This window comes from Elgaria multicarinata, chromosome 2, assembly GCF_023053635.1.
Source record: "Elgaria multicarinata webbii isolate HBS135686 ecotype San Diego chromosome 2, rElgMul1.1.pri, whole genome shotgun sequence".
Classification (NCBI taxonomy): Eukaryota; Metazoa; Chordata; class Lepidosauria; order Squamata; family Anguidae; genus Elgaria; species Elgaria multicarinata.
Genome location: NC_086172.1, coordinates 171,581,005 through 171,607,308, shown reverse-complemented (window position 1 = coordinate 171,607,308; position 26,304 = coordinate 171,581,005). Strand labels below are relative to the sequence as shown.

At 44.3% G+C, this 26,304-nt stretch overlaps 2 protein-coding genes across 2 annotated transcripts in view; one reads left to right on the top strand and one right to left on the bottom strand.

The window, feature by feature from the left end:
• LOC134393168 (nesprin-2-like) overlaps nt 1–4,187 on the top strand; it is a 272,899-nt gene extending 268,712 nt beyond the window's left edge. Inside the window, exons 96-97 of the mRNA XM_063118134.1 lie at nt 1,054–1,100; nt 2,072–4,187. Of these exons, the coding sequence (XP_062974204.1) occupies nt 1,054–1,100; nt 2,072–2,297 (273 nt within the window). The 3' untranslated portion in view covers nt 2,298–4,187. The remainder of the gene's footprint in view (nt 1–1,053; nt 1,101–2,071) is intronic.
• A 16,016-nt stretch (nt 4,188–20,203) lies between these two features.
• The window catches only part of ESR2 (estrogen receptor 2), a 93,117-nt gene continuing 87,016 nt past the window's right edge, over nt 20,204–26,304 (bottom strand). Inside the window, exon 9 of the mRNA XM_063118141.1 lies at nt 20,204–21,031. Coding sequence (XP_062974211.1) covers nt 20,854–21,031 — 178 coding nt within the window. The 3' untranslated portion in view covers nt 20,204–20,853. The remainder of the gene's footprint in view (nt 21,032–26,304) is intronic.

The window sequence follows — 26,304 nt, the reverse complement described above, 5'->3', positions numbered from 1 at the left end:
GATTGTTGTTTTGCAAACTGTTGCTTTTTCACATAATCCGTTACCTTCTCCACACACAGGTTCGGTCCTTAAATGCTTTTGGCAAGTTAACAAGGATTGCCAACTCTCCTGGTTTTGACCAGGCAGTCCAACACATCACTGTAATACATGTCCATATTTAAAAAAAAAATGGGGTTTATGTATGAAGATGTATTCCAGAATCCCAGTACCACTGATCCAAAAGTTCTGATAGTCCTTTGATGGCAGAAGAAAGGATGCACTATTCTGTCCACAATATTGGCTGTTTGGCTGCTTGCTTTTATCTATATTTAAAATATTTGTGAAAGCAATTACGTTATACCTACACTTTCTCCTCCATTCCCACTGCACAGAAATATTTTAGGATATGTAATGGTTTTACTTGGAATTTGCATCTTTGATGGATTGATTGATTGATTTGATTTGTACCCTGCTTATGTACAAAAAAATGGCACTCAGAGCAGCTTACAGGCACGATTCAAATTGATTAATTTGATAAAACAATCCATTAAAATGCAATAAAACTCTATTACGGGCGGGGGGAAGGGGGGAAAACCGCACCCAACCCAACATACCCAATTACAGACTAAACGCCTTGGCCCCGTTCAGACAACACGCTAAACCGTGCTGCTTCCGTTAACCATTTTGTGGTTAAGCAGCACGGTTTAGCGTGTTGTCTGAACGGGGCCCTTGTGGAATAAAGCAGTCTTTGGCTGCTGGCAGAAAGACAGCAGAGAGGGAGCAAAGCTAGCTTCCCTTGGCAGGCAGTTCCATAGCCTGGGAGCAGCCACCAAAAAGGCCCTCTCAGGTCGCCACCAAATGCGCCTAGGAAGGCAACAGTCTCTAAGGAAGAGCCCCAGGCTGGCATGGGAGGAGGCAGTCTTTCACGTAGCTTGGTCATAAGCAGCCCTTTGAATTCTGTCCAAGACCAACAGCCAGTGAAGCCGTTGTAACAAAGGAGTCACATATTCCTTGTAATCTTCGTGCTTTTATTTCTCAAAAATGTGTTCATATTTATATTTCATACATCCACAGATTGACGGACAGAAGACCTGGGAAGTTATGAGCAGCAGCAATATTGGGTAGGACATTAGGAGAAATGTTTTCCTTCCTCAAACTTTTTTTTTTAATTTTTTTTTTTAATAAATCGCACTTTTATGGCCAAAGTAGACACGGCAGGAATTGCATGAATGCAATTACCATGAATGTTTTTGGTTGCGTAAATCACAGCCACAAGGAAACCTGAACAGTCTGAGGCCTATGCAAGGTGGGGAGAGGAAGTTTAATCCTTTCTCTCACTGCCAAGGTCCGCACAAAAATCACCTTTCCGAAGCTCCTATTTGTGCCAGTAGAAGCTGCAAATAGCAGATTCTAAGGGGTGAATTTGGCCAGGAGTTAAACTTGCCTCTCCCAACCCAAGGCTTTTCAAATGTCCCTGTGGGTGCTATTTACATAACAAAACATGCATGTTAATTGCCTTCACGCAATTAACATCATGTCTAATTTGTCCTTGGCCTATAGAAGTGTGGAAAGCAGATGTGTGTGCCGTATAGTTGTATCTAAACTGTTGCATCTTATTTATCAAGCTTGGCCTGGAAAGTCACATATTTTTGCCTCTGTACTGTTCTTTTATAAGGAAAAGCCGGCCTTAACGCACCATATTTGACAGAAGGTCATGATTCAGTTTTAAGAGATTACAAGCCTATTATTTAATATGTTTGTTTATATTGCATTCAAAAGGCCCTTTTACAACAGGTTATTTTTTAAGGCACATTCATATAACTAAGGTTTTCCAAGAGGCCCATCCGAGAGTTGTTTCTGACCATCACATCAGCTGCTAGCTCTGCAAATGGCTGGCCGAGATCTTTATTTTATTTTATCTTGATCACCACTCTGAAATTTTGAATGGGGAGCGGTATATAAATATTGTAAATAAATAAATAAGTAAGAGCTGCTGCCGGTCAGACTCAGAGCAGCCGACGCAGGGCTAGATGGACCCGGGGTCCAACTCAGAATAAGGAAATTCCATGTATAAATTGTCCTCTATTTGCAGAACGGAGGAGAGGGACGAAGCCGGTCCAGCAGCTCCCAAGACTCGTTGCTTCTTCTACCGCATACTGCGAGCAGCGCTGCCTCTTCAGTTACTCCTTCTTCTCCTGTTGCTTCTGGCTTCCATGATTCCTTCTTCAGAGGAAGACTACAGCTGTACTCAAGCCAACAACTTTGCCCGGTCCTTCTATCCAATGCTACGATATACCAACGGGCCTCCACCAACTTAAAAGCACTCTCTCTTTTTATTTTTGCACTCAACCAAAATTAATTTCCTCCACGGGTGCTTTCTTCATGCTGCAAGCGTCAGTCCAGGGACTTCACACAGCCGAAATTTCTCTCCGGTTTCGCTGTGACTTCCCACCAGAGCTTAACTGGCGCTAATAAGTAACAATAGCATGTATGTGAAGACCTTTATTGCAGCTGCCAGTAACGAAAGCGATGACCTTCAGCACAATTGCCTGCTGTCCACACAAGGGAACACATCATAATTCCCATCTCCAAGGAACAGATCCTTTAAAAATTTCAATATTTTGGGTAGGTCGGGAAGGAGTGTTCATCACTCACACTTTTGTACAGAAAATAGTGTTTCTATATATATTTTTAACTGTAAGCAACACACTTTATACTTTTGCACAATGTGTGATGGAGCGATTAATGGTCTTTGTGACAGAAGGTACACCGAAAATGGAATATACGAGATGGTGTTGTGTTCACTTTAAAAATAATTTCTCTAACAAATGATAAATGCCATAGAACACAGCTCTCCAGGAAATTGTCCCACACAAGCACCAATGTTAATAAATAGAAGCCGGATCTGTACAAGAACACAATTGGACTTTTCCCACTTTGGTTTCTATGGGGCTTGCAAAGGAGAACTTCCCAGTGGATTGGGCCCATAATTTTTAATGCGACAAAGAGAACCCATTTTTTCAAGTGGTACTTGCATGCAGAGAGATCACAAAATCTATTTCCATATTTTGCTATTGTAGGGGAAAGAAAGGTTTAATTTTTTAAATATTTGTTACACTTTGGTATTTTAGCAACCTTATGTTTCCAAGACAAAGATTTTAGTACTTAGAACTGCTGCCTTGTCTGATGTCTTCTTTTGTACTATTTTTTTTATATATATAAAAAGAAATGAAGATGCTGCATGTAGGTGGCTTTTTATTGTTCATAGTTTTCTAAAGAAAGAAATGCTGAAAATAATTAGTCTTGATTATCTCATGTGCATACAAATGAACTATGTAAACTTGTGGCATTTTAATCAGAGATGTTTACGTTTAATCCTCTTTGAATAATGTACAGTAAGCCAAAAGAAAGTTCTGCGGTTTTCTAAATAATTCAAGGGCGTACAATCACTCTCAGTGCAAGTGCAGGGACACACGTAGGCAGAGGAAAAGGCACGGAGCTGCCTGGCTCTTCCCTCCACCTCTTCTCAGAGCATGCTCTGAACACCGCAGTGCAGGGCCCTTTCTACACCTAAGGATTATCCCAGGAAAATGGAGAGATCATCCCTGCCTGCTCCCGGGGTCCCCTGTGTGTCATTTGCATGCACAGGGATGATCCCGGGACGATCCCTGGAAAAATGCCCAGGCCTGCCTCAACTGAGAATTAACTTAAATGTAGAGTAAATTTCACACCATTTCCTGAGCTGGAGAGAGAACCGGATGGGGAAACCGGGTGCCTGCACTGTGGAGAGATCCACTGGGCCCTGTGGTGTATCCTCCGTACACGCAGGCACATCTTTACTCACGTTAACCATGGTAGTTTCATGCAGCCGCTGGGTGCAGAGGCAGCGTATCACTGGATACCAGATGCTGGGGAGGAAACAGCAGGGTAAGGCTGAAACAGCCTTCAGGCTGCCGCTTGGGTGCTCCCTGGAGGTCTTTGGCTGGCCAGTGCTGGAAACAGGATGGTAGACCAGATGGACCCTTTGTCAGATACGGTCAGGGGGTCTCTTAACCTTCCGAGGGTAACTTTGGAAGATTTCTTGCAATTGAAGTGAAGGTGGGCTTCAGGTGGGCAGCAAGAGAATTCCAGTGGTTATATCTGAATCCAAAGTATATTGGTCCTGTGTACAATTCAATCATGGTTTTCCTCATTAAAATTCTGCAGCAATCCTGACCTCATTTGTCTTGGTGTTTTATGAAATCATACTTTCAGGGGCAGGCTGAGACCAGGCTGCAGCCACAGTTACGGCCAGCACAAGGCCACAAAGCGTGGCAATACAGCTATAATGTGACAATTGTGGGCTGGCCTTGCAAGCAAGCAAGCATGCGCCTATGTGCTGTCCGAATCCAGTGGGACATCTGACTCGTGCCTGGAACTTGTAGAAGCCCCCTGCTAAATGGGGCAAAGTCCTAGATCCTACCCAAGGCCGTGCCTCATTCGTGGTGCAGGGGGTGTCCTGCATTGTCTTCCATTTGTAACCCTCCCATGTTTTCCCAGCGCTTCTTCCAGTGTTTTCCTTATCACAGAAAATCCATTAAGGAGAGATTAACTAGCGTTGAGCGCTCTTTAGAGGTGGGGGACCGGGGTAGAAAGGCAGGATAGAAATAAAATAAAGAGCTGCACAATGCCTTTCAATTGGTGGTACTAGGAGCCATCCATTTCGACACACCCTGAGCAGAGGGACTGCTTAAGTCCTTAGTGCATCTTTAGTAATGAATTTATTTATTTATTTATGGATTTTTATGCCGCCATTCAGCCAAAAAAAGGCTCTCACGGCGGCTTACGAAAGTATTTCTTGACAGTCCCTGCCCACAGGCTTACAATCTAAAAGACATGACACAAAAGGAAAGGGGATTGGGAGGAAGGAGGAACAAGGAATTTGTTCAAGGAACATCTCTCATATTTATTTATTTATTGCATTTATATCCCGCCTTTTTCCCCTCCAAGGAACCCAAGGCAGTGTAGAATCATAGGATAGTAGCATTAGAAGGGGCCTATGAGGCCATCGAGTCCAACCCCCTGCTCAATGTCCATAATCCTCCTCTCCATGTTTATCCTCACAACAACCCTGTGAGGTAGGCTGGGCGGAGAGTCTGTGACTGGCCCAAACACACCCAGCAGGCTTCCATGGCTGAGTGAGATCTCCCAGCTCCCAGCCCAACACTCTGGCCACTACACCACACTGGAGCTTCTTAGTTTGGTTCCAGGATCTTAATTATCTGCTTTCAGCTTTTATAGGAGTAACATTACACTATTGTACGGAATTTAAACCACTACTAAATGAAGTATTTTGGCGTGGGGGTGGATTCCTATTAAGCCTCTTGCTTTTGAAACTTTCCTTTTACAAATTCCTGCTTTGGAGATTATGAGTATCCCACTCCTTCTTTCATGGGACCTATCAGTTAGGAATTTACCTCCCTTTTGCAGCACACAGTTGCACTTTGGACTTTCTCTTTTAGCCTCTTAAGTTTCCTCTTCTGGCTAGGAGCCCAGTCAGCATCCCAGCTCTAGGATGCAAAATGATTTTTAGTCGTTAGACTGGAAATTTCAGCTCAGTAGCAAAAACAACTTGTTTATTCCCCCCTTTATTTATTCTGCCAACTCTCCACGCCAAATGCAAGCAGATGTTTATCCTAACAATGTCAGCATTGTTTACGATATGTTACTTTGGGCAAGGGATGGGGTTGGTATTAAATTAGTATTTAATACTAATAGTAATCTAAACACAAGTGTCAAGTGAAATGGGAACGTCAGTAAGTGCAGAAGGTTAGTCCGTTCCCACTGACTTGCCTCTGCAATGCAAATACAATCCCAAAACATACGGGCGCACGAGTGGTGTGTATGGTGTAGGAATAAAAGATGGCCGGTCCCAGCCCCAAGGAGTTTCCTATTTAAAATTTAAAACAGGAAACAACAGGGGAAGTGGAGGCAGATGTAAACAAGGAAGCAATTTGTGTTTGTTTCTATGGCATGTGCTTCATCTGACCTTCAGGAAGGCATGGGAACGTGCTCTCTTGCCCGTATCAGCTTAGCCAAATACCGAGACCATCTTTGAAGGCCCTTGTGCAAGCTCTTCATCCCCACCACTTTCTGAAGTCAGGTAGTGTTGATCCTGTCCCATTCCCATGCCCTTGAAGGGGGCTTGCTCTAAGGGCGTGATCCTATACAGGTTTAGACCAAAAAAGTCGTACAACTCCCAGCATTCCCCAACCAGCATGGCTGGTTGTAGCATTGTGCCCTACGTGGTTTACCATTTTGGAGTGTATGTTTTTGGTTGTGCAAGCAAGTCCTTTCAATTGGAACGTGACTGTGTTTCCTCGGTTTTCATTATCTATCCCCATCTCACCTTCCTTTCCAATTTGTCAAAAGTCATTCTCACTCAGTGCAAAGCATTTGTTTGCTGACAAAAGCTATTCCGAGCTATCCATTAAATCTGTTAAGGAAGGCAGATGGTTGGATATGCAGGATTTGACCTGCTGGAAAGTGCTGTCTCAAGTCCCACACCATTAGCTGTGCTGGCTAGAGCTGATGAAAGATGTAGGCCCAAACATCTGGGAGGCCACAAGTGGCCCACCAATGCAAAGACGGGTAGTCACTCTTTTAAGGGTCTTCCATGGTATTTTGGCAACAGCTAAAAAGATGGATCAGCAGAGTGTGATAGTTTGCTGAGACACTGCTGTTACGAAACCATCCGAGGCCCATTTATGAGGGCAGACAACATCTCGAAGCTTCTGGCCTTACAGACCCAGAGCTTGTCAGCTTGTGGCCCAGAGCTTTGTGAGGGAAAAGAGAGGGGGGAAAGAGGGAAAACACGAACACAGGAAGAGAAAACCTAGTCTAGGGGGCTGCCTATATGATGGTAGGTTGCCACCACGATAAGCAAAACCCAGTGCTTTTGCTGCTGCAGGATAACGGCAGCTAATCCCAACGCAGCACTGAAAGCATGGGGTTTCCAGCGGCCGAGCCCACCCTCTGCCTGGGTGGACCGAGACCAATCGGGTCGCAATCCGCCCGGCCATGCCTCCGCCGCGACTTGAAAGAGGATAGACGGCAGAGGTGCCGTACTCGCCTTGCTCCGCAGAAGAAAGTTGGGGTAAGTTTCCGACCTTTTTGCTTCACAGTTTCACAGGAAATTCCCATGATGGCTGCCGCATTGTATAATTGACGCAGCGCCACCGCGCAGCCACCCCAGGGTTTTCGGTGCACGTAACCAGCCCTCCGTATTCACAAAATGGAAGGCCCAATGCATTTTGATTGAACTCTTCAGGAGCACTGTAAATCAAAAACGTTTTGGGCTCGGTATTAAAAAGTCAATTCATATTAAGCAGGATGAAAGATTGATAGTTGAGGCAGGGAGAAATAGTAATCTGACGCAGTATGATCAGCCTCCCTCAGACAGCAAAGCACACACACATTTAAGAGTGCCCCGAAAAGCGTAGTGCATGGCCCAAATGGAGGAGTGAAAACAAACATTCTCAAGACGGACAAGAACGAGCATGAAAAATAATATTTAAGAAGAAGAGGAAAGTCCCCCTCTGAAGACAAGCCTGCTTAAGTGGCAACCATTTCAGTGGCAGCCTCAAGTCCATCTGTCTATCTCAATTTCCCCCACTTTTAAAATGGGAATAATAGAATACCTGAGACAATGTGAGACCGAAATTGTAAGCCTGAAGTGGAAGTGGCTAACAATAAAAGCATGCCTAACAACAACAATTTATGGACTGGTTCACATATTTGTTCTGTTGGCAAACCTCTTCACATGATAGAGGAATGGGTGTACACGACCTGATGAGCAATCCCAGCAAAGCACCACCCTGCACTTGAGATAAGGACTGGATTCAGATGACACGTTAACCCACGTTAGGTTAAATAAACCGTTGTGGTTTATTTAACCCAGCCCACGATGACTTAACCTGTCATCTGTGACATTGGTTCCATTGTCGTACCACTCTTAACAGTCAGGGCACTTTTTCCGATGTCCAGCTGGAAATCTGGCTTCCTGTAATGTGAGCCCATTCTTCCGTCTCTCTGGGAGGATCGAGAAGAGATCCTGGCCCTCCTTTGTGTGACAACCTTTCAAGTACTTGAAGAGTGCTATCATGTCGCCCCTCAGTCTTCTCTTCTCAAGGCTAAACATGCAGTAAGGGTTACTGCACGTCTGCTGGATGGGCAGGCGACTGCGGACCTCTTACTATTACTGTAATAGTCTCCTGGCGGGTCTTCCTCTTTCCTCTCTCTGCCCTTTGATCCTGGTCCAGGACTGTTCTGGACCTCTCTTACCTCCTTCCATCGTAGGGCCTTGCATTGGCTTCCATTGAAGGCCAGAGCTCAATTTTAGATCTGACTCATGGCCTTTAAGGCCTTGCAGTTGTACCACCCAGCTTACCTTCTCTCCATTGTATCCTGGTATTTTCCAGGCCAGGCCACAAGATCCATGGGACAGCTTCCCCTTGACCTGTTCTACCTCACGGATCGCAACGTCTCGGTAACGTGCATTCCAGGACCTTGTCCCTCAGCTGTGGAATTCACTCCCCCTGCTCCTGCGGCTGACCGAGAGTTTGGAGGTGTTCAAGAAAGGTGTGAAAACCTGAGGTAGAGCATGCTGATGGTTTTTGTGGTGGCCACAACACATTTTATAAGGGTTTTTAAGATTTTGTTGTTATATTCTTTTAATTTCAGCTACCGTATTTCTTCGATTGTAAGACGCCATCGATTGTAAGACACACACTAATTTGAGTACCACCAACAGGGAACCCCCCCCCAAGGCACACCCGCGATTCTAAGACGCACCTCATTTTTAGAGATGTTTATATGGGGGGGGGGAGTGTGTCTTAGAATTGAAGAAATAGGGTAGGTCTTTTATTAGAATTATTGTATTTATTCCATTTTTGAAAACTCCTTGACCTATTTTATCTCATGTACAGCGCTTTGTTAGAAAGCACTATATACATTATTACTATTATTTTATCATGGTGGGTTAGTGTGTTGTCTGTCGCACCAGCATAGTTTACGGAGATCATGTAAACAGCCAAAAATCACTGCCACCGCTTTGCTCCTCTCAAGCGATCTCTGAGCCAATTTGTTTCCCTGCCACATTCAACTCTGACTCTGACTCCAAATAGGTTCCCCTTTCTTTTCTATTAAAATCCAAAACAACAAACCAACCTGACTTCATCCGTTAGTACATGTGGCGGCTCCCCATAAGGCTATCCTGTATATTAAAACCCATTCCATTTCTGTAAGCTTCCATGGAGTTAGAGCCCCCTCCCCTGTTTTTTTGTTGCATATGAGCGGAGAAAGGAGACCTGGCAAAATCTTGAAAATCTGCAAAGGTGGCCAGCTGGGTGGGAGGACTGCAAGGGAAGGAGGTGCAAGTGGGGAAATAAACTACACTGTGTGGCATATTGGTCTGACATCTGTCAGGGCACAGTAGGCTATGTGCAAAATAAGCCACCATGGGTTAATGTGATGTGGGAACAAGGGAATGTGTCAGACACGAGCTTCACATGGAGACATTGGGCTCATCTACACCAAGCTGGATATTCCACTATGAAAGCGGTATATAAAAGGCAGGAGCCACACAACTGCTTTATAGCGAGATTGAAGTGCACTGCAGGATCGACACTACTGCTTTATAGTGGTAACAATGTGCACTGACAACTGTTGGGGCCCATGACATATCTACACCAGGCAGGATATAATACTATGAAAGCGGTATATGGCATGTATTTCAATGGGCCCCAACAGTTGTCAGTGCACTTCAACACCGCTATAAAGCAGTAGTGTGGCTCCTGCCTTTTATATACCGCTTTTGTACCACTTTCATAGTGGTATATCCTGCTTGGTGTAGATGAGCCCTTTGTATAAACTAAGGCCTGAATGACGCGAGTATTCCCCTCAAAACATGGGGGATGGGATGGATCAGGCTTAAGCGTAGCCCGCGTACCTCAAGATTCAGCTTCACATGTTACCTTCGGTAACGTGGGGGAAAGCCCATGTGCATGAAGAGCTTTAGCACCTGATTAAGTATATGAACTGATCCATAATACGGTTTGGAAAATTCAAAATGTTTCACATACATCACGTTGGTAACCCTTCCAAAATCTCTGCAAGCTAGAGGTCAATATTGCAATAACAGTAGGAACTGAAGGGCCCCATCAGTAGGGACAAGGAGGGAAGCAGTTTTAGGAAACACCAGCAGAAAACAGGAAGTTAGAATGACAGCCATTTAAGAGCACGTGCAGCAAGAGCTTGAAGTAGAATTTATTCCACACTTAAGTTAGATAATTTTATAAAGATAGGATGACCATATGAAAAGGAGGACAGGGCTCCTGTATCTTTAACAGTTGTATGGAAAAGGAAATTCCAGCAGGTGTCATTTGTATATATGGGGAACCTGGTGAAATTTCCTCTTCATCACAACAGTTAAAGCTGCCCTCTTTTAAATCTGGTCACTCTAGTATAGCTCCTGCACCTTTAACTGTTGTGATGGAGATGGAATTTCACCAGGTTTTCCATATATCCAAATGACACCTGCTGAAATTCTTTTTTCTATGCAACTGTTAAAGATACAGGAGCCCTGTCCTCCTTTTCATAGGGTCACCCTAATAAAGATGGCAGCAGCAAATATCACAAGTTAGGTTCGGACAGAAGGAGCAGGTTGGAAACAGAACCAAAGATGAGGGAATGGTAGTTTGCAAAAGGCCATCTAGTCAGTTCACAGCTGAGATGAGATTTCATCCAAGGCTTCCTGGTCTGCAACAATCATATACTTAGCTACTACTCTTCACCAGAGGTCTCTTGGAAAGCATCCAAGATCCTTTGATGCCACAGCGATGAGATTTAAAGACCAAATGTAGATCTCATAGTCAAAGAAAGATTCAAAGAAACATCATACCTACAGTTTTGATCCCAGGAAGAAGCCATACTATAAGAGGAACCTACAATGAGGAAAACAATCAACCTTATAGAATATCAGTTTATTCATCAGTTACAGCCAACAATTATCAAACACATCACTGGGGAAAAAAATACCAAACCTCTACATTAGTAGAAAGCAGCTGAGAAGGGATTCAATTTCAGCCGCTCCCCACACCCCCAAACTTGGCTTGTTTTCACAAAATACTTGGAAAGGCACCAAAAATTATTCTAAAAACATTTCAGGTTTGAAGCTGATAAAAGCGAAGGTACACATTCACATTTATCTTGTGTTTTACAAAACACTGCAGGCGAGGAATAAGAGTCGATGTGTGTGGCAGGTTCTATAGAATGGAAACACCTTTTCGCCTAAATAAGCTCCCTTCTGTAGAAACAAGTGCCACTAATTTCAACGGTGCTTATTTCCAAATGCTTGTGCTAAGCACTGCGGCCACAAATTCGGGGGGAAACAATGCAGACGCACAGTAAAGGTACACAGCAGAAGCAGCGATTCATGGAGATGCTAAATTGCTTGTCACGAAAGCAACTCAAGGGGAGGTGTATGTGTTTTTCGGAGTGCGTAAAGAGAAAGATAAGTAGCATTATACTTGGCTAGCCCGCAAAACAAATACGGGTCACCTTGAATTCCCAATGAGCCTCGTGTGGCGCAGAGCGGTAAAGCAGCAGTTGCTGCAGCTGAAACTCTCCCCACGGCCTGAGTTCGATCCCAGCGGAAGCTGGTTTCAGGCAGCCGGCTCGGGTCGACTCAGCCTTCCATCCTCCCGAGGTCGGTGAAATGAGTACCCAGTGAGATGGGGAAAGGTAATAACGGCCGGGGAAGGCAACGGCAAACCACCCCGCTATAAGGCCTGCCAAGAAAACGTCAGCGAAAGCTGGCATCACTCCAAGAGTCAGTAATGACTCAGTGCTTGCATGAGAGGTTCCTTTCCTTTCCCTTGAATTCCCAGTCCATTCAAGATTACGTTATCTACTTTCAAAGCTCTACACAATTTGAGACTTTGGTACCGGAAGGAATACCTGTCTTCACATCAGCTCACCCATATTAAGATATTTTTAAGAGGGCCTCTTCTGGGTGTGCTCAACATTCGAAATAACGAGAGTCACCATGCAAGGGACCAAGAGCCTTCTCAGTGTTGACAGCACCATAGTTGTGGAATGCTCTCCCTAGAAAAATCCGCTTGATGCCCACTTAGTTAGCTTTGCAGCACCAGGTAAAACCACGTCTTATTTTCCCAGGACTTAACATCAGCTTTACACTGCTTTTCAAACTTTTTCAAAAGATTTGTGTTATAATTTTAAGGACATTTTTATGGATAATATTTACACCTTGGGGGAAATAAAATAATTTTTCAAGGGCAACATATACATTATTTTTTTTCTAATAATAAGTACATAAATATAACATGCTTGTCCTTTCTAATTAGGAGCCAAATTAAATAGGAGCGTATAAGTTAAGAAAAACGTTTTAACAGGACATTTCATGATTCATTCTAATCATGCCTGGACAAGTGCAATAGATAAAGTGCCATAAGGTTATGGGAGGTATCCAATTTCGCCTGTCCATGAGGGGCTCAGCGCCATTTTCATTCTGCGAGCGGCCAGCCCCACTGATTCCCTTCTGCAAGTGGCGCCCAATCTGCGGAATGGAAATTTAGTGCTTCTGAGGGCAAGCACTTAAATGAATCTGTTCACTCGTGGGTGATCTCCATGGATACTGCCCTATGACTTCTAAAGCAAACTCACTGAGGCCTTAGCTACATGGGGCTTTATCCCGGGGCGAACCCCGGGATCATCCCTGTGCGTCTACATGATGCACAGGAGATCCCTGAATCAGGGAGGGATGATCCCTTCCTTGCCCTGGGATAGAGCCCTACACTTTGGCACCGGTTTTTCCGCAGAGACTGCAGAACGTGTGCCCCGTTGCTGCGAGTTGACCCCGCTCCGTGCGATTCCTCACGTGGAACCGGGAGCAGTGCCCATCGGGGGTAGGGTGGGGGAAATGGGAATTTAATTTAAAAAAAAAACGCTTACCTTTAGCGCACGAGCGTTTGTGCACTCCTTCCTCTTTAAAAAAAAATGGCGGATGCAACACCTCTCCTGCTGAGGTTGTCATGTGTAGACAGAGGAGGGATCTTGCGATAAACACATCACGGGATCTTCCCTCCTCCATTGTGGGATAAAGGGTAGGTCTAGCTAAGGACTGAATAAAGAATTGCCACTTTTAAAAAAAAAAAAAAAAAAAAGCAACTTGGCCCTGCTCTTGAGTCTGACATGCAGGACAGAGACTAACATATAAGGAAGTGAGGCAGGTGGCTACCAGGAGGAGGGCCTTATCTGCTGTGGCACCCTGGCTGTGGAATGAGCTCCCTAAGGAGGTTCGCTTGGCACCTACATTATATGCTTTTAGACGCCAGGTGACCTTTTTATTCTCCCAGCATTTTAACAGTCTATAAATAAATTTTAACTTGGTGTTTTAAATTTGTAATTTTGCATTGCTGCTGTTTTTATCTGGTTGAGCTTTTATATTGTATTTTATACGATGGTTTTATAACTGTTGTTTTATACTTTGAATGTTTTTAATTTTTGTGAATCGCCCAGTGAACTCCGGCTATTGGGCGGTATAGAAATGTAATAAATAAATAAATAAATAAATAAATAAATAAATAAATCATAAGAAGCCTTATGGTAACTTGATGACTAACAAATGTATTTATCCAAATACACAGGGTTAAGGAAAAATACTGTTTTTACAAAGTTTTAACACATACAAACAATTCAACAACTGTATCAAACTTTTAAAGTGCAATAGCATCTGCTGTATACATCTGATATCATCAATGTTATACGAAAAATACCAAAAACAAAGAATTAAAAAGCAGGTCAAATGCGTTTCGACACCAGGGTACATTTCACAGGAGCTCTGTGAAGTCTGGTAGGTCAAGGGCACTATGCAATTCATTTAAATATTGGGCTCAATTTGGGTTACACATTTTTCTGCTATTCTCTTCACCCTCAGTATAGTATCCTAAATAAGTGGTTTTGTATGTTTGAATTCCTGCAGGGGTCACTGAAGAAGACACCCTGGTGTCGAAACATGTTTGACCTGCTTTTTAATTCTTTGTTTTTGGTATTTTTATATAACCTTGATTATATCAGATGTATACAGCAGATGCTATTGCACTTTAAAAGTTTGATTATTTTATTTTATTTATTTATTTATTTATTACATTTCTATACCGCCCAATAGCCGGAGCTCTCTGGGTGGTTCACAAAAATTAAAACTATTCAAAGTATAAAACAACAGTTGTTGAATTGTTTGTATGTGTCAAAACTTTGTTAAAACAGTCTTTTTCCTGTGCATTTGGATAATTGTATATTTTGTTAAGGACAACACCTTTTCTTTTTGCTTAGACTAACATGGCATAATGGTCTTTAGCAGACTTATGGCCTACTTCATTACGTCCATGAAGAGTATATCTTCAACAGATTTAGCCTATTAAACCAGGACTCAATGGGGCTGACTTTCGAGTAGACATGTATAGGATTGCATTAAGCTACAATTCTATTCACACTTACTTGGAAGTAAAGCTCATTGAAAACATTATGAGTTGACATGTATAGGATGACATTGTAAAACTGCAAACCCTCTAGAATTCAGTAAGATTTCACCATCACTTCCCCCCTCACACCAAGAATTGCTTCCTAAACCAGTAGCTCCCCAACTATTCCTAATTTATTAGATTTACATCTTACCTTTCCTTCCATGGATCTCAAAGTGGCATACATGGTTTCGTTCTCGCTCTCTCGCTCTCTGTTATCCTCGCTACAACCCTCTGAAGTAGGTTAAGCTAAGAGAGAATTGTGGGGACAATAACAGGGCTGCGTCCATACCTCAGTGGTAAAGCACATGCGAAAGGTCCCAGGTTCAATCCCTGGCATCTCCACGTAGGGCTAAGGAGAAATCCTGCCTGAAACTCTGGAGAGCCGCTGCTGCCAGCCAGTGCTAGCAATACTAGACTAGATGGACCATGGTCTGACTCAGGAATGGCTTCTTACTCTACAACCCATGGCTTGCAGTAGGAATTGTGGAATGAGTGAGAAGTTACATCACGCCAGGTTTGAGCAACAGGGCAACCCACAACGTGGCGCAGGCAATTAGGGAAATGCCAGTCACATAACTGGCATCCACGGGGTAGAGGGAAACAACCCATACTGTGTGGCTTCCCCCCTCTGATCCTCCAAACACAGCCAATTATAACATTTGTGCTTAATGTTTAAATGTAATATAGGGCAAAGCTCCCCTGAACATTTTACTTTTGCAGAAACATCTTTTAATGTGTTAGAACTGAAATTTCAGAACAGACTTTCATAGAATCATAGAATAGCAGAGTTGGAAGGGGCCTACAAGGCCATCGAGTCCAACCCCCTGCTCAATGCAGGAATCCACCCTAAAGCATCCCTGACAGATGGTTGTCCAGCTGCCTCTTGAAGGCCTCTAGCGTGGGAGAGCCCACAACCTCCCTAGGTAGCTGATTCCATTGTCGCACTGCTCTAACAGTCAGGAAGTTTTTCCTGATGTCCAGCTGGAATCTGGCTTCCTGTAACTTGAGCCCATTATTCCGTGTCCTGCACTCTGGGAGGATCGAGAAGAGATCCTGGCCCTCCTCTGTGTGGGCTGATCTCTCTCTCTCTCCCTCTCCCCCCCTCCTCTCTCTCCCCCCTCTCTCTCTCTCTCTCTCTCACACACACACACACCCACACACACAGTGGGTGGGTGTGTGGGTGTGGGGTGTATAATTTGTCAGGGCTCACTGCAAAATCAAATGGCTGTCTGTCTGTTTGTGAATGAGCTATCGCAGATCAAATACCAGAGATGGACTGTTCATATCAGCCATCCCCAACCTCAGACACAATATATTCAAAATGAGTCAGTCCTCAACGATTAGCTGCAATTCATTAAGTGTACAGTAATCCTATGACAAGACATCAAATTATGTCACAATGGTCTAAATAAGGGGCCAACCTCTGTGTAGCTGTCTATTTACTGTTTGTTTGGCGCCTATATGATTCTACGTGCTGGACATAACGGAGACGCGAAAAGATCCCTGATTACAAGTTATATAGGATGAACAAGGCCAAAGTGAAGAGGCGAGTGAACGATGGTGGCATATAACAAATGAGGAGATGAAGCGACGGTCCGGTTGAGGGAGCAGTTTGCAGAATGAGTGCGTTTCGTGTTACGCTGAGCGGCAGAGTCACTTGCCTCTTTGTAGATTGCTCCCATCCTATTCTAGCTAAAAGCAGGTTGCATGATTACTACGCCTGGAACGCTCTTCCAGAACATTTGAGAACTACAAGTTCAATCGCAGCTTTCAAAGCTCAGCTAAAAACTTTTTTTTCCTAAAGCTTTTAAAACTTGATTTTGTTCTGACTTTATACTGCTAGTTTTACCCTACCCTGCGCCTGTTTGGTGCATTCTCTTCCCCTCCTTATTGTTTTATTATGATTTTATTAGAATGTAAGCCTATGCGGCAGGGTCTTGCTATTTACTGTTTTACTCTGTACAGCACCATGTACATTGATGGTGCTATATAAATAAATAAATAAATAATAGGGATGGAGGAGAATTTTGTTTGCTTCACATTTTAAGCAAACCAAGCTAATTCTCATTTCCTGGGCTAATATGCCAACTGTTAACCTCCGGACTGTGCCCTTCTCCAAATTTTGCCCCTCAAAACATTGAATGCAAAAATATGTATATTAGGGAACGTTGTGTACAAACTGCAGAACTGCATATATAAGCGGAAATTGCATACAAAAATAAATGTGATTACTTTTTTATCCAGTGTTGTTTTTAATCACCGACCCAATGCAGAAATTGGACAAAACAGACTTATGATTTGAATACAAGCAAAACTGACACAAAGTAGAAATGTACTGATTCCTCCATCTCTAAGTTACATACCATGCTGATGATACACATCCTACTAGGGCCTTACTGGGGATTTGCATGCCACCACAATATACCCTAAACCTGTGGACAGGAGATACAGCCACTGAGAAACCACTGCTCAAGTTGACATGTAAAAAGAACAGTGTTTTCAGATAAGACATTAAGAAGGCTTGGTAGGCAGGGAACCATAGAATAGTAGAGTTGGAAGGGGCCTATAAGGCCATTGAGTCCAACCCCTTGCTCAATGCAGGAATTCATCTTAAAGCATACCTGACAGGTGGTTGCCCAGTTGCCTCTTGAAGGCCTCTAGTGTGGGAGAGCCCACAACCTCTCTAGGTAACTGGTTCCATTGTCATACTGCTCTAACAGTCAGGGAGTTTTTCCTGATGTCCAGCTGGAATCTGGCTTCCTGTAACTTGAGCCCGTTATTCCGTGTCCTGCACTCTGGGAGGATTGAGAAAAGATCCTGGCCCTCCTCTGTGTGACAACCTTTCAAGTATTTGAAGAGTGCTATCATGTCTCCCCTCAGTCTTCTCTTCTCCAGGCTAAACATGCCCAGTTCTTTCAGTCTTTCCTCGTACGGCTTTGTTTCCAGGCCTCTATTATCTGCTGCTAGAGATGATAGGGGATGGTATCTGAAGCCTTCATCATGCAAAGCGTATGCTTTGGCTAAACATGCCCGAAGGGGAGGCTACTCCAGGCCAAAGAGGAATCATAGCCGTCAGGTCTGCCAAAACTCGTGCTATTTCCCGCCCGATCCCCCCCAAGATAGCACAACAAATTCCCAGCCAAGCCAACTTACCACTCCCTTACTTTAGGCTCGACAAAGCAATGAAAGAACTAGCTGTGTTCCCAACAGCTTCCCACCAGGCTCTCCTGATCTCCACTTTGTCCCAGTTGAAATGGAAGGGACAAAAGGAGATGCTCCCAGGAACGTGGTACAGCCATTGGACGAGGCAGGCCATCAGACGTCTTAATTTTTCCATTGCCTTGCCCTGGGCTCCTAGGCAGTACCCACCTGCCATAAGAGACCTCTAGCAGTACCCCAACAGCTTATGGCAGCATGACGGGTTCCTCCAGAAAACCCGTCGCACCAGCTAACACTATTGGTGTATGTCATGTTCCCCAGCCTTGACCTGTCCTCTGGCTCTGAAGAGGACTTGGAAGCAGAGGAAGCTCCCTCCATTAACCCAAGTCCTGCTATGCCAGGGCCTTCCATACCAGAAGATATGTCTCCACCTGACTCCTCAGATGCAGAGAACACTCCCTCACTGCAGCTTTCACCACCTCCACTCCGCAGGAGCCAGCAGCTACAAACCAGGCAGTAGCCCTTTAAAAAACAAACTGTTTCTCTGAGGGGGTGGAGCTAGCTGCTGGCCGTTTTAAGGCTTCAGCAAGCCTCTGACTGTTGCTGAGTCAACAACTCCCCTTGCTCAAGTCTCAGCTACCTTGGAGCTGGCCACGGTCCTGGAAGACCCTCCTTGGTCTAACTTGCCTGGCTATTCAGCACCTCCCCAAACCAGACCAGACCTGATTTGACTGAACTGGACTTGACCTGATCTGACTTCCTAAGTCCTTGTCTCGCTGATTCTCACACCTCTGGGTGCCTTGAACTAAGTTGGACAGGACAGTATACTACTAGAGGTTGCTATTCTACTGGTGCATCAAGAATGTAAGCAAACCAGCAGTGCTGGATACTGCCCCTACTCTCCTTCCTTTACTTTGTGCCATAAATACAGATTATTAAATTACATAGATAGGTTTCAAAATAAACATAAGAACACGAGAAGAGCCCTGCTGGGTCAGACCAAGGGTCCATATATTCCAGAACTCTGTTCACACAGTGGCCAACCAGCCGTCAGCCTGGGACCAACAAAGCAGGACATGGCCCTCCTGCCCATGTGTTAGATCAACCGGTGCACACAGGTTTGCTGCCTCGAATGCTGGAGATAGCACACAACCATCAGGGCTAGTAGCCATTGATAGCCTTCGCCTCCAGGAATTTATCCAACCCCCTTTTAAAGCAATCCAAATGGGTGGCCATCACTACATCTTGTGGTAGTGAGTTCCATAATTTAACTATGCGCTGTGTGAAGAAGTACTTTCTTTTATCTGCCCTGAATCTCCCACCAATCAGCTTCATGGGATGACCCCCTTGGGTTCTAGTATTTTGAGAGAGGGAGAAAAATGTCTCCGTATCCACATTCTCCACACCATGCATACTTTTGTACCCCTCTATCATGTCTCCCCTCAGCCTCCTTTTTTCCAAGCTAAACAATCCCAGCTGTTACAACCTTCCCTGGTAGGGGAGATGCTCCAGCCCTTTAATCATCTTAGTTGCCCTTTTCTGCACTTTTACCAGGCTCAAAAGAATCTTCTAAACAACAAACACACATGCAAAATCACTCTAACTGCATGGAATTAGATGTGCAACAGATCAAATTTTGGGAGATCAGCCAGTACTGTCCTAAAGAGGCAATGAGGGGTACTCTAGAAAGCGGAGGGGGAAACTGCTACTCACTGGGCATTTGGTGTATTAAGAGGAAAGCTTCTAATCCATATTGTCCAACTGGAATAATGCATCGTTTTTCCACCGCCTACCATGAAGCCTAAAGACATGCCGCAGGCCCTTTCTACAAGGTGCATTAACACAAGAGGTGAACAAGTCCACACCTTTTGTAATTCACTCTACGAGTTCCAGGGGGATGTATGTGCTGTCGCATGTGCATGGAACGATAATACACACATGCTTCCACACTCTCTTAAATGACGGGGTTAGCGCTGCACAAGTTCCATTTTAGTGAGTAGCCACCTCCATTGACGTGAACATGGAACCCCTTGCTACTGCCAGAGCTATGGGTGTGTGCACATTAGAGCCCATGTGCTGGCATATGGGAGTGCATGAAGCTATCATCAGGACAAGCCCTAATTGGTCCACCAAAAGGCAGCTTATCTCCTATTCTGTGTTTTAACTCCTGGGGATGAGTACATTTATAGACACCTGAATCTGTTTCTCCTTAAAATAGCAATAACCATCTTGATCCTCTGTAATTAAAGATAAAGTCAATATTAACAAATTCTGAATATTCATAATAATTATTCCTTCACATCAGTGTTAATACATTGCACACACTTACAGCAGGAAACAAAAACGCCCACTCCAGTGTTTCAACACAGAAATCAAACGTGGCAAATGTTTCGACGGCAGTCAACACGAACTAGAGCTGGGCTGTTGTCGTTTTAAGCTTCTAGACCACATTGTCAAAAAGGATCCAGACATAAGATCTCCGGTCCAGGACCTTTCAATTAAATACGAGGACCTGCTCCATGTCCTTCTATTTATCCAAGGCGTATTTGCACAAAACAAAAACGTATTCATGTCTATTGCAGTAAACTCGAAAAGTTGATCAGCGTGAATTTCTAATATGAACAGGATCCTTCCTGCCTGCTATTAATGTGCAGCATGTTTCATATGATGAAGCATTCGTGTAAAGCATCATATTAAACCGTTCAGTTACTTGTTAGAAGACGTTGCTTCTGTTTTCTGTCCCAACAGATTTTTGCAGCGAGATCCTTCGCTTGTGCGTCATCCAACTTGAAAAAAGAAAGAGTTTCTCTGCCACCCAAGTAGGATATCATGAAACTTAAGGCTCGTACGGCGCTTCAACAGTCTCCTTTAGAAGGCACTCCAGAAGTGCAACATTTGATAAAGCCACCATCACAGGGACGTTGTCCAATTCCAACCACGTGAGGCTTTTCCAAGACATTCTAATCTGACATACACAAAGTCCAGTCTTAAAAAGCATACGGTCAAATAAAAAGGACTGAAGCATTAGGAGAGAAATCAAGACACAGGTGTCTTCTTTATAAAGTAAACACCCGGACTTCCAGTCTTGATCTCTGTTCTTTGCACGTCCCTGGATTTCCACGGCATGATGAAATCACTGTGGTGCTCCATCTGTCGTCTCTGCTTGTTCCAATGTGCTAGTCTCGATATTTGAAATGGGCATTTTCCTGTGGCTTCGAACAGTGTGGGCATTGAGCATCTCCAACAGCAAATCATAGACTGGTACAACGTTCTTACACTTCATGCTAAGAAGGTGCTCCATTCCTTTGTTACTGTGGAGAAAACCAAAGAGGTCAGAAACAAGTGGTGGGGTTTAAAGTGCTACGAGTTAGAGACGCTCTGGAGAGTGGGAAGCACGTGGCCTGTGAAGGGTGGCAGTGCTTCCAGAACAAGGACACATTGAAATTAATTATTTTTTAAAGTAACTAATGCATTTGAAAAACCAAATAACCCCGAGGAGCACACCCCTAGGGTAGCATCCAACAACCCCCATCAATTCCATTCCACAAGCAGGACACATGCATAGATGTGCGCAAAGGGTGTGCCGGGTGTGCCCTAAGGTCTCCAGCAATAAGCATCTCCTCAATCCTCCCCTCACCTGCAATGGCCCTCCCATAGTCCAGGATGATCAGGGGTCTGGAAACAAAGCCCTATGAAGAGAGACTGAAAGAACTGGGCATGTTTAGCCTGGAGAAGAGAAGATGGAGGGGAGACATGATAGCACTCTTCAAAGACTTAAAAGGTTGTCACACAGAGGAGGGCCAGGATCTCTTCTCGATCCTCCCAGAGTGCAGGACACGGAATAACGGGCTCAAGTGACAGGAAGCCAGATTTTGGCTGGACATCAGGAAAAACTTCCTGACTATTAGAGCAGTACGGCAATGGAATCTGTTACCTAGGGAGGTCGTTGGCTTTCCCACACTAGAGGCCTTCAAGAGGCAGCTGGACAACCATCTGTCAGGGATGCTTTAGGGTGGATTCCTGCATTGAGCAGGGGGTTGGACTCGGTGGCCATGTAGGCCCCTTCCAACTCTGCTATTTTGTGATTCTATGATTCTATGATAGTCAGGCAAGCCGAACATGTAGTAGGGCAACAAGTGTCTACAGCATTTAATAAATACATGAATTAAAAAAAAGTCCTTCAAGATTGAGTAGTCAATAAATTTTCACCTTAAAATAAATAAAATTCCCCCGGTTCACACCCTAAAGAAACATGCTGCACATCCCTAGAGACGCACTGTATGCGCAAACAGAGATTTAGCGCTTCCAGGATGAACTGGGACAGGACAGGTCAGGTCAGTGCAGCTCACGTAAGGAACTAAACCGCCCTGTCCTGAAACTGGTGCTTCCGGTCGTTTTGGGGCTTCCTATATTAAGTCTTTGTTGCACAAAGTAGTAGGTAGCACTTGTGCAACAGAATTGACAGGAGGGGCTGCTTACACAGTGGCCCCATTGGATACTGCCTCTAGGTCCTCTTAGTATGCATGCCGAGTTTCAGGTGACTAGGATTCACAGCCTTGGTACTACGGTATTGACAGACACATATCCTCTTTTATTGTTATAGACAGATCTAGGTGGCTGTCTTGATGATGACACATCGGCGCCACGAACCCCCAAAACTCCACGCTTGTGCTACCTGAGCTTGTCCCCACATCAAGGAGCAAGCGCAGGGTTTGGAACCATGGCAGAGGAGGGAGGAGCCGCTCTGCCACGCCACCACAGGAGCCACGCTGCCCCTCGTCACGGCCCTCCCTGGTTCCTCCCCCCTTACCTCATGTGGTATTGAGTGCGGGAAGACTTCAATATTGTGGACAATACATTCCTCCTTCTCCCCAGGACGCGCGGAGGTGTTCCAGCGGCCATTCAGCTCACTGGCCCGTCCCCTCCTCCCTGTCTGGCCAATGGCGACCAATCAGGGGTTGCCATTGGCCAGGTCACGCCTCCCCTCTTGAATGACTCTAGTGTGGGAGAGCCCGCAACCTCCTTAGGTAACTGATTCTATTGTCGCACTGCTCGAACAGTCAGGAATCTGGCTTCCTGTAACTTCAGCCCATTATTCCGTGTCCTGCACTCTGGGATGATCAAGAAGAGATCCTGGCCCTCCTCTGTGTGACAACCTTTTAAGTATTTGAAGAGTGCTATCATGTCTCCCCTCAATCTTCTCTTCTCCAGGCTCAACATGCCCAGTTCTTTCAGTCTCTCTTCATAGGGCTTTGTTTCCAGACCCCTGATCATCCTGGTTGCCCTCCTCTGAACACGCTCCAGCTTGTCTGCATCCTTCTTGAAGTGTGGAGCCCAGAACTGGACGCAATACTCTAGATGAGGCCTAACCAGGGCCGACTAGAGAGGAACCAGTACCTCACGCGATTTGGAAGCTATACTTCTATTAATGCAGCCCAAAATTTGTAATGCAAATTAACATTCTGATCAATGTAAGCTTTTTTTACATTCATCTTACAAGTCCGGTTGAAGTAAGAGCTGCCCTAAATATTTTCACAATGCTGCTATGGTCAATCCATACCTTAAAACTGTGTTTTTCTTTGCTTCAAAGCAGACAGAAATTGGGTTAATAGAAAGCAGTTCTGTTTCATTTTGTTTTTTAAATACAAAATAAATTAAAAAAAAACAGGTTGTTCCATTTCTTATCTTCACTGATGGAAAAATCAATATTCCTTAGGTCTTCCTAACATAATGCCTCAATCTTTTTAATGTGTAGTTTTAAAAAGGAACGATAAATTGGCCAGCGCCAGGTCAACATTTTAACACAATTACTGGGTGGACTTCCATCGCCAAAGAATAAATAATTGCTGTGGAAGGGTAGTGCAGAAGATTAAATAATAATAATAAAAAAGAATCAGGGAAAAGTAATATGCTAAAACTAATCTGCTTTTTGCCAGAAAGAATTCTAGGTAGCAGTATTAACGTTCACTGTCTTGTGCTAGTAGTGAAACGGAGCCTGCAAAGGAGAAAAAACTGAGGAGGGAATGTTTATTGATAAGATGAGACCTGATACTAATGTAAAGGATGAGATGAAACAAGCCATGATGTTTATTAATGCGGCCTGAATGGCTGTTGAATACAAGCGTTGGTTGTTAATCCATGTTCCCTCACTGAGCTTTGGCTGATTCCTGATTGGTTCTGGCTCAGTTTATAAATGGTCATGTAGCAAACCCTTGTTTGTGACCGAAGCTGGTGTTTTGTACCAAAACGTTTCACATTTTAAAATCTGTTTATATGCTTAAATAAAGTGATGGGGAAATGCACTCAGGCGATAACGGCAATCCTCCGATGAGGCCTATTGGCCATTCCGAGACGAACGGAACGCTGCCATGAAGAACCTTGGCGGCAGGGCCTTCTCTGTGATGGCCCCCACCCTCTGGAAGACTCTCCCTCATGCGGTTTGGAAGGCGGAAAACATTATGTTTTAGTTAAAAAGGCAATGTCAAACGGGCTACATCAAAAACCAGGGAAAGCCTGTGTCGCCTCCTGAAGACATACCTTTTTACACAGGCTTTCCCTGGTTTTTAATGTAGCCAGTTTGATATTGCCTTTTTAACTTTTTAATGTTTAAATTTAATGTTTAAATTTCTACATGGGGCAGCCTTTGAAGGTGGTTCGGAAGCTGCAGCTTGTGCAAAATGCAGCGGCCAGATTGATAGCTGGAACAGGGAGGTTTGAGCATATAACACCGATTCTGGCCCGCTTGCATTGGCTGCCTATATGTTTCCAAGCCCAATTCAAGGTGCTGGTTTTAACCTATAAAGCCCTACATGGCTTGGGACCACAATACCTGATGGAGCGCCTCTCCCGACATGAACCTACCCGAACACTATGCTTAACATCTAAGGTCCTCCTCCGAGTGCCTACTCCGAGGGAAGCTCGGAGGATGGCAACAAGGGAGAGGGCCTTTTCAGTGGTTGCCCCCCGACTGTGGAATGATCTTCCCAATGAGGCTCGCCTGGTGCCAACATTGTTATCTTTTCGGCGCCAGGTCAAGACTTTTCTCTTCTCCCAGGCATTTTAACATTTTAATAGCATTTTAACAGCATTTAACAACGTTAAGTTTGTTTTTAATGGACCCCAGAATTGTTGTTTTTAAATGGACACTGTTGGTTTTTATACTGTTGTTTTTATGTTTCTGATGGTTTTTTAAATCTTGTATACTTTTTAATGTTTACCATTTTTAACTGTTGTAAACTGCCCTGAGAGCTTCAGCTGTGGGGCGGTATATAAATGTAATAAAATAAAAAAATAAAAAAAATACTTGTTATATTTTGGGAGTTTTAATTGTGCACTGCCCAGAGAGCTTCGGCTGATGGGCAGTATACAAACGTAATAAATAAATAAATAAATAAAGGGGGAATGGGGAATGCACGCCAAAAAGAGAGTTGCCCAGCTTATGGGAAGAAATGCCACAACTGTCACAAATTTAATCACCATGCATTCAAGTGTGTCTCAAAACAGAAAAAGCCCAAAGCTAGAGTGCACACTGTAAATATGAAGAGCGACAGTGAATTTGAAGACATTCTGTGGGTAACATCAAGTAGTAAAACACACTGCTGGAAAAGCCAACAGGACAACATAAACAAGTGTATGCAACCATGTGCCTGGGGGATAAAGGTCCACCATTTCAATTAGATTGCGGTGCCAGTTGCAACATTATCCCCATCCACCTAGAATCATAGAATCATAGAATAGTAGAGTTGGAAGGGGCCTATAAGGCCACTGAGTCCAACCCGCTGCTCAATGCAGGAATCCACCCTAAAGCATCCCTGACAGTTGGTTGTCCAGCTGCCTCTTGAAGGCCTCTAGTGTGGGAGAGCTCACAACCTCTCTAGGTAACTGGTTCCATTATCGTACTGCTCTAACAGTCAGGAAGTTTTTCCTGATGTCCAGCTGGAATCTGGCTTTCTGTAACTTCAGCCCATTATTCCATGTCCTGCACTCTGGGAGGATCGAGAAGAGACCCTGGCCCTCCTCTGTGTGACAACCTTTTAAGTATTTGTAGAGTGCTATCATGTCTCTCCTCAATCTTCTCTTCTCCAGGCTAAACATGCCCAGTTCTTTCAGTCTGGCTTTGTTTCCAGACCCCTGATCATCCTGGTTGCCCTCCTCTGAACACGCTCCAGCTTGTCTGCGTCCTTCTTGAATTGTGGAGCCCAGAACTGGATGCAATACTCTAGATGAGGCCTAACCAGGGCCAAATAGAGAGGAACCAGTTCCTCATGCAATTTGGAAGCTATGGAGGGACTTTTAAGAATGTATAATCACGCTATGTCAATACCAGTGAGAAAATGCAAACTCAAAATTTCTAACCAAAAGAGAAACACAAAGGACAAGCTATAGTTTATAGTTGTAGGTGATCAGAGAGCAGCAGCGTTGTCAGGCCTTAAGGTGGTCCAGGCTATGAAAGTGATAAATTCCAGTATTATTGACAGTAGATAGCGAAGTGATGGATAATTCAGATGAAGTTAGAAGCTGGAATCAAGAAAGGATTCAGAAGGAATTCAGGGATGTGTTTGAAGGGGATGGACAGCGAGATGGA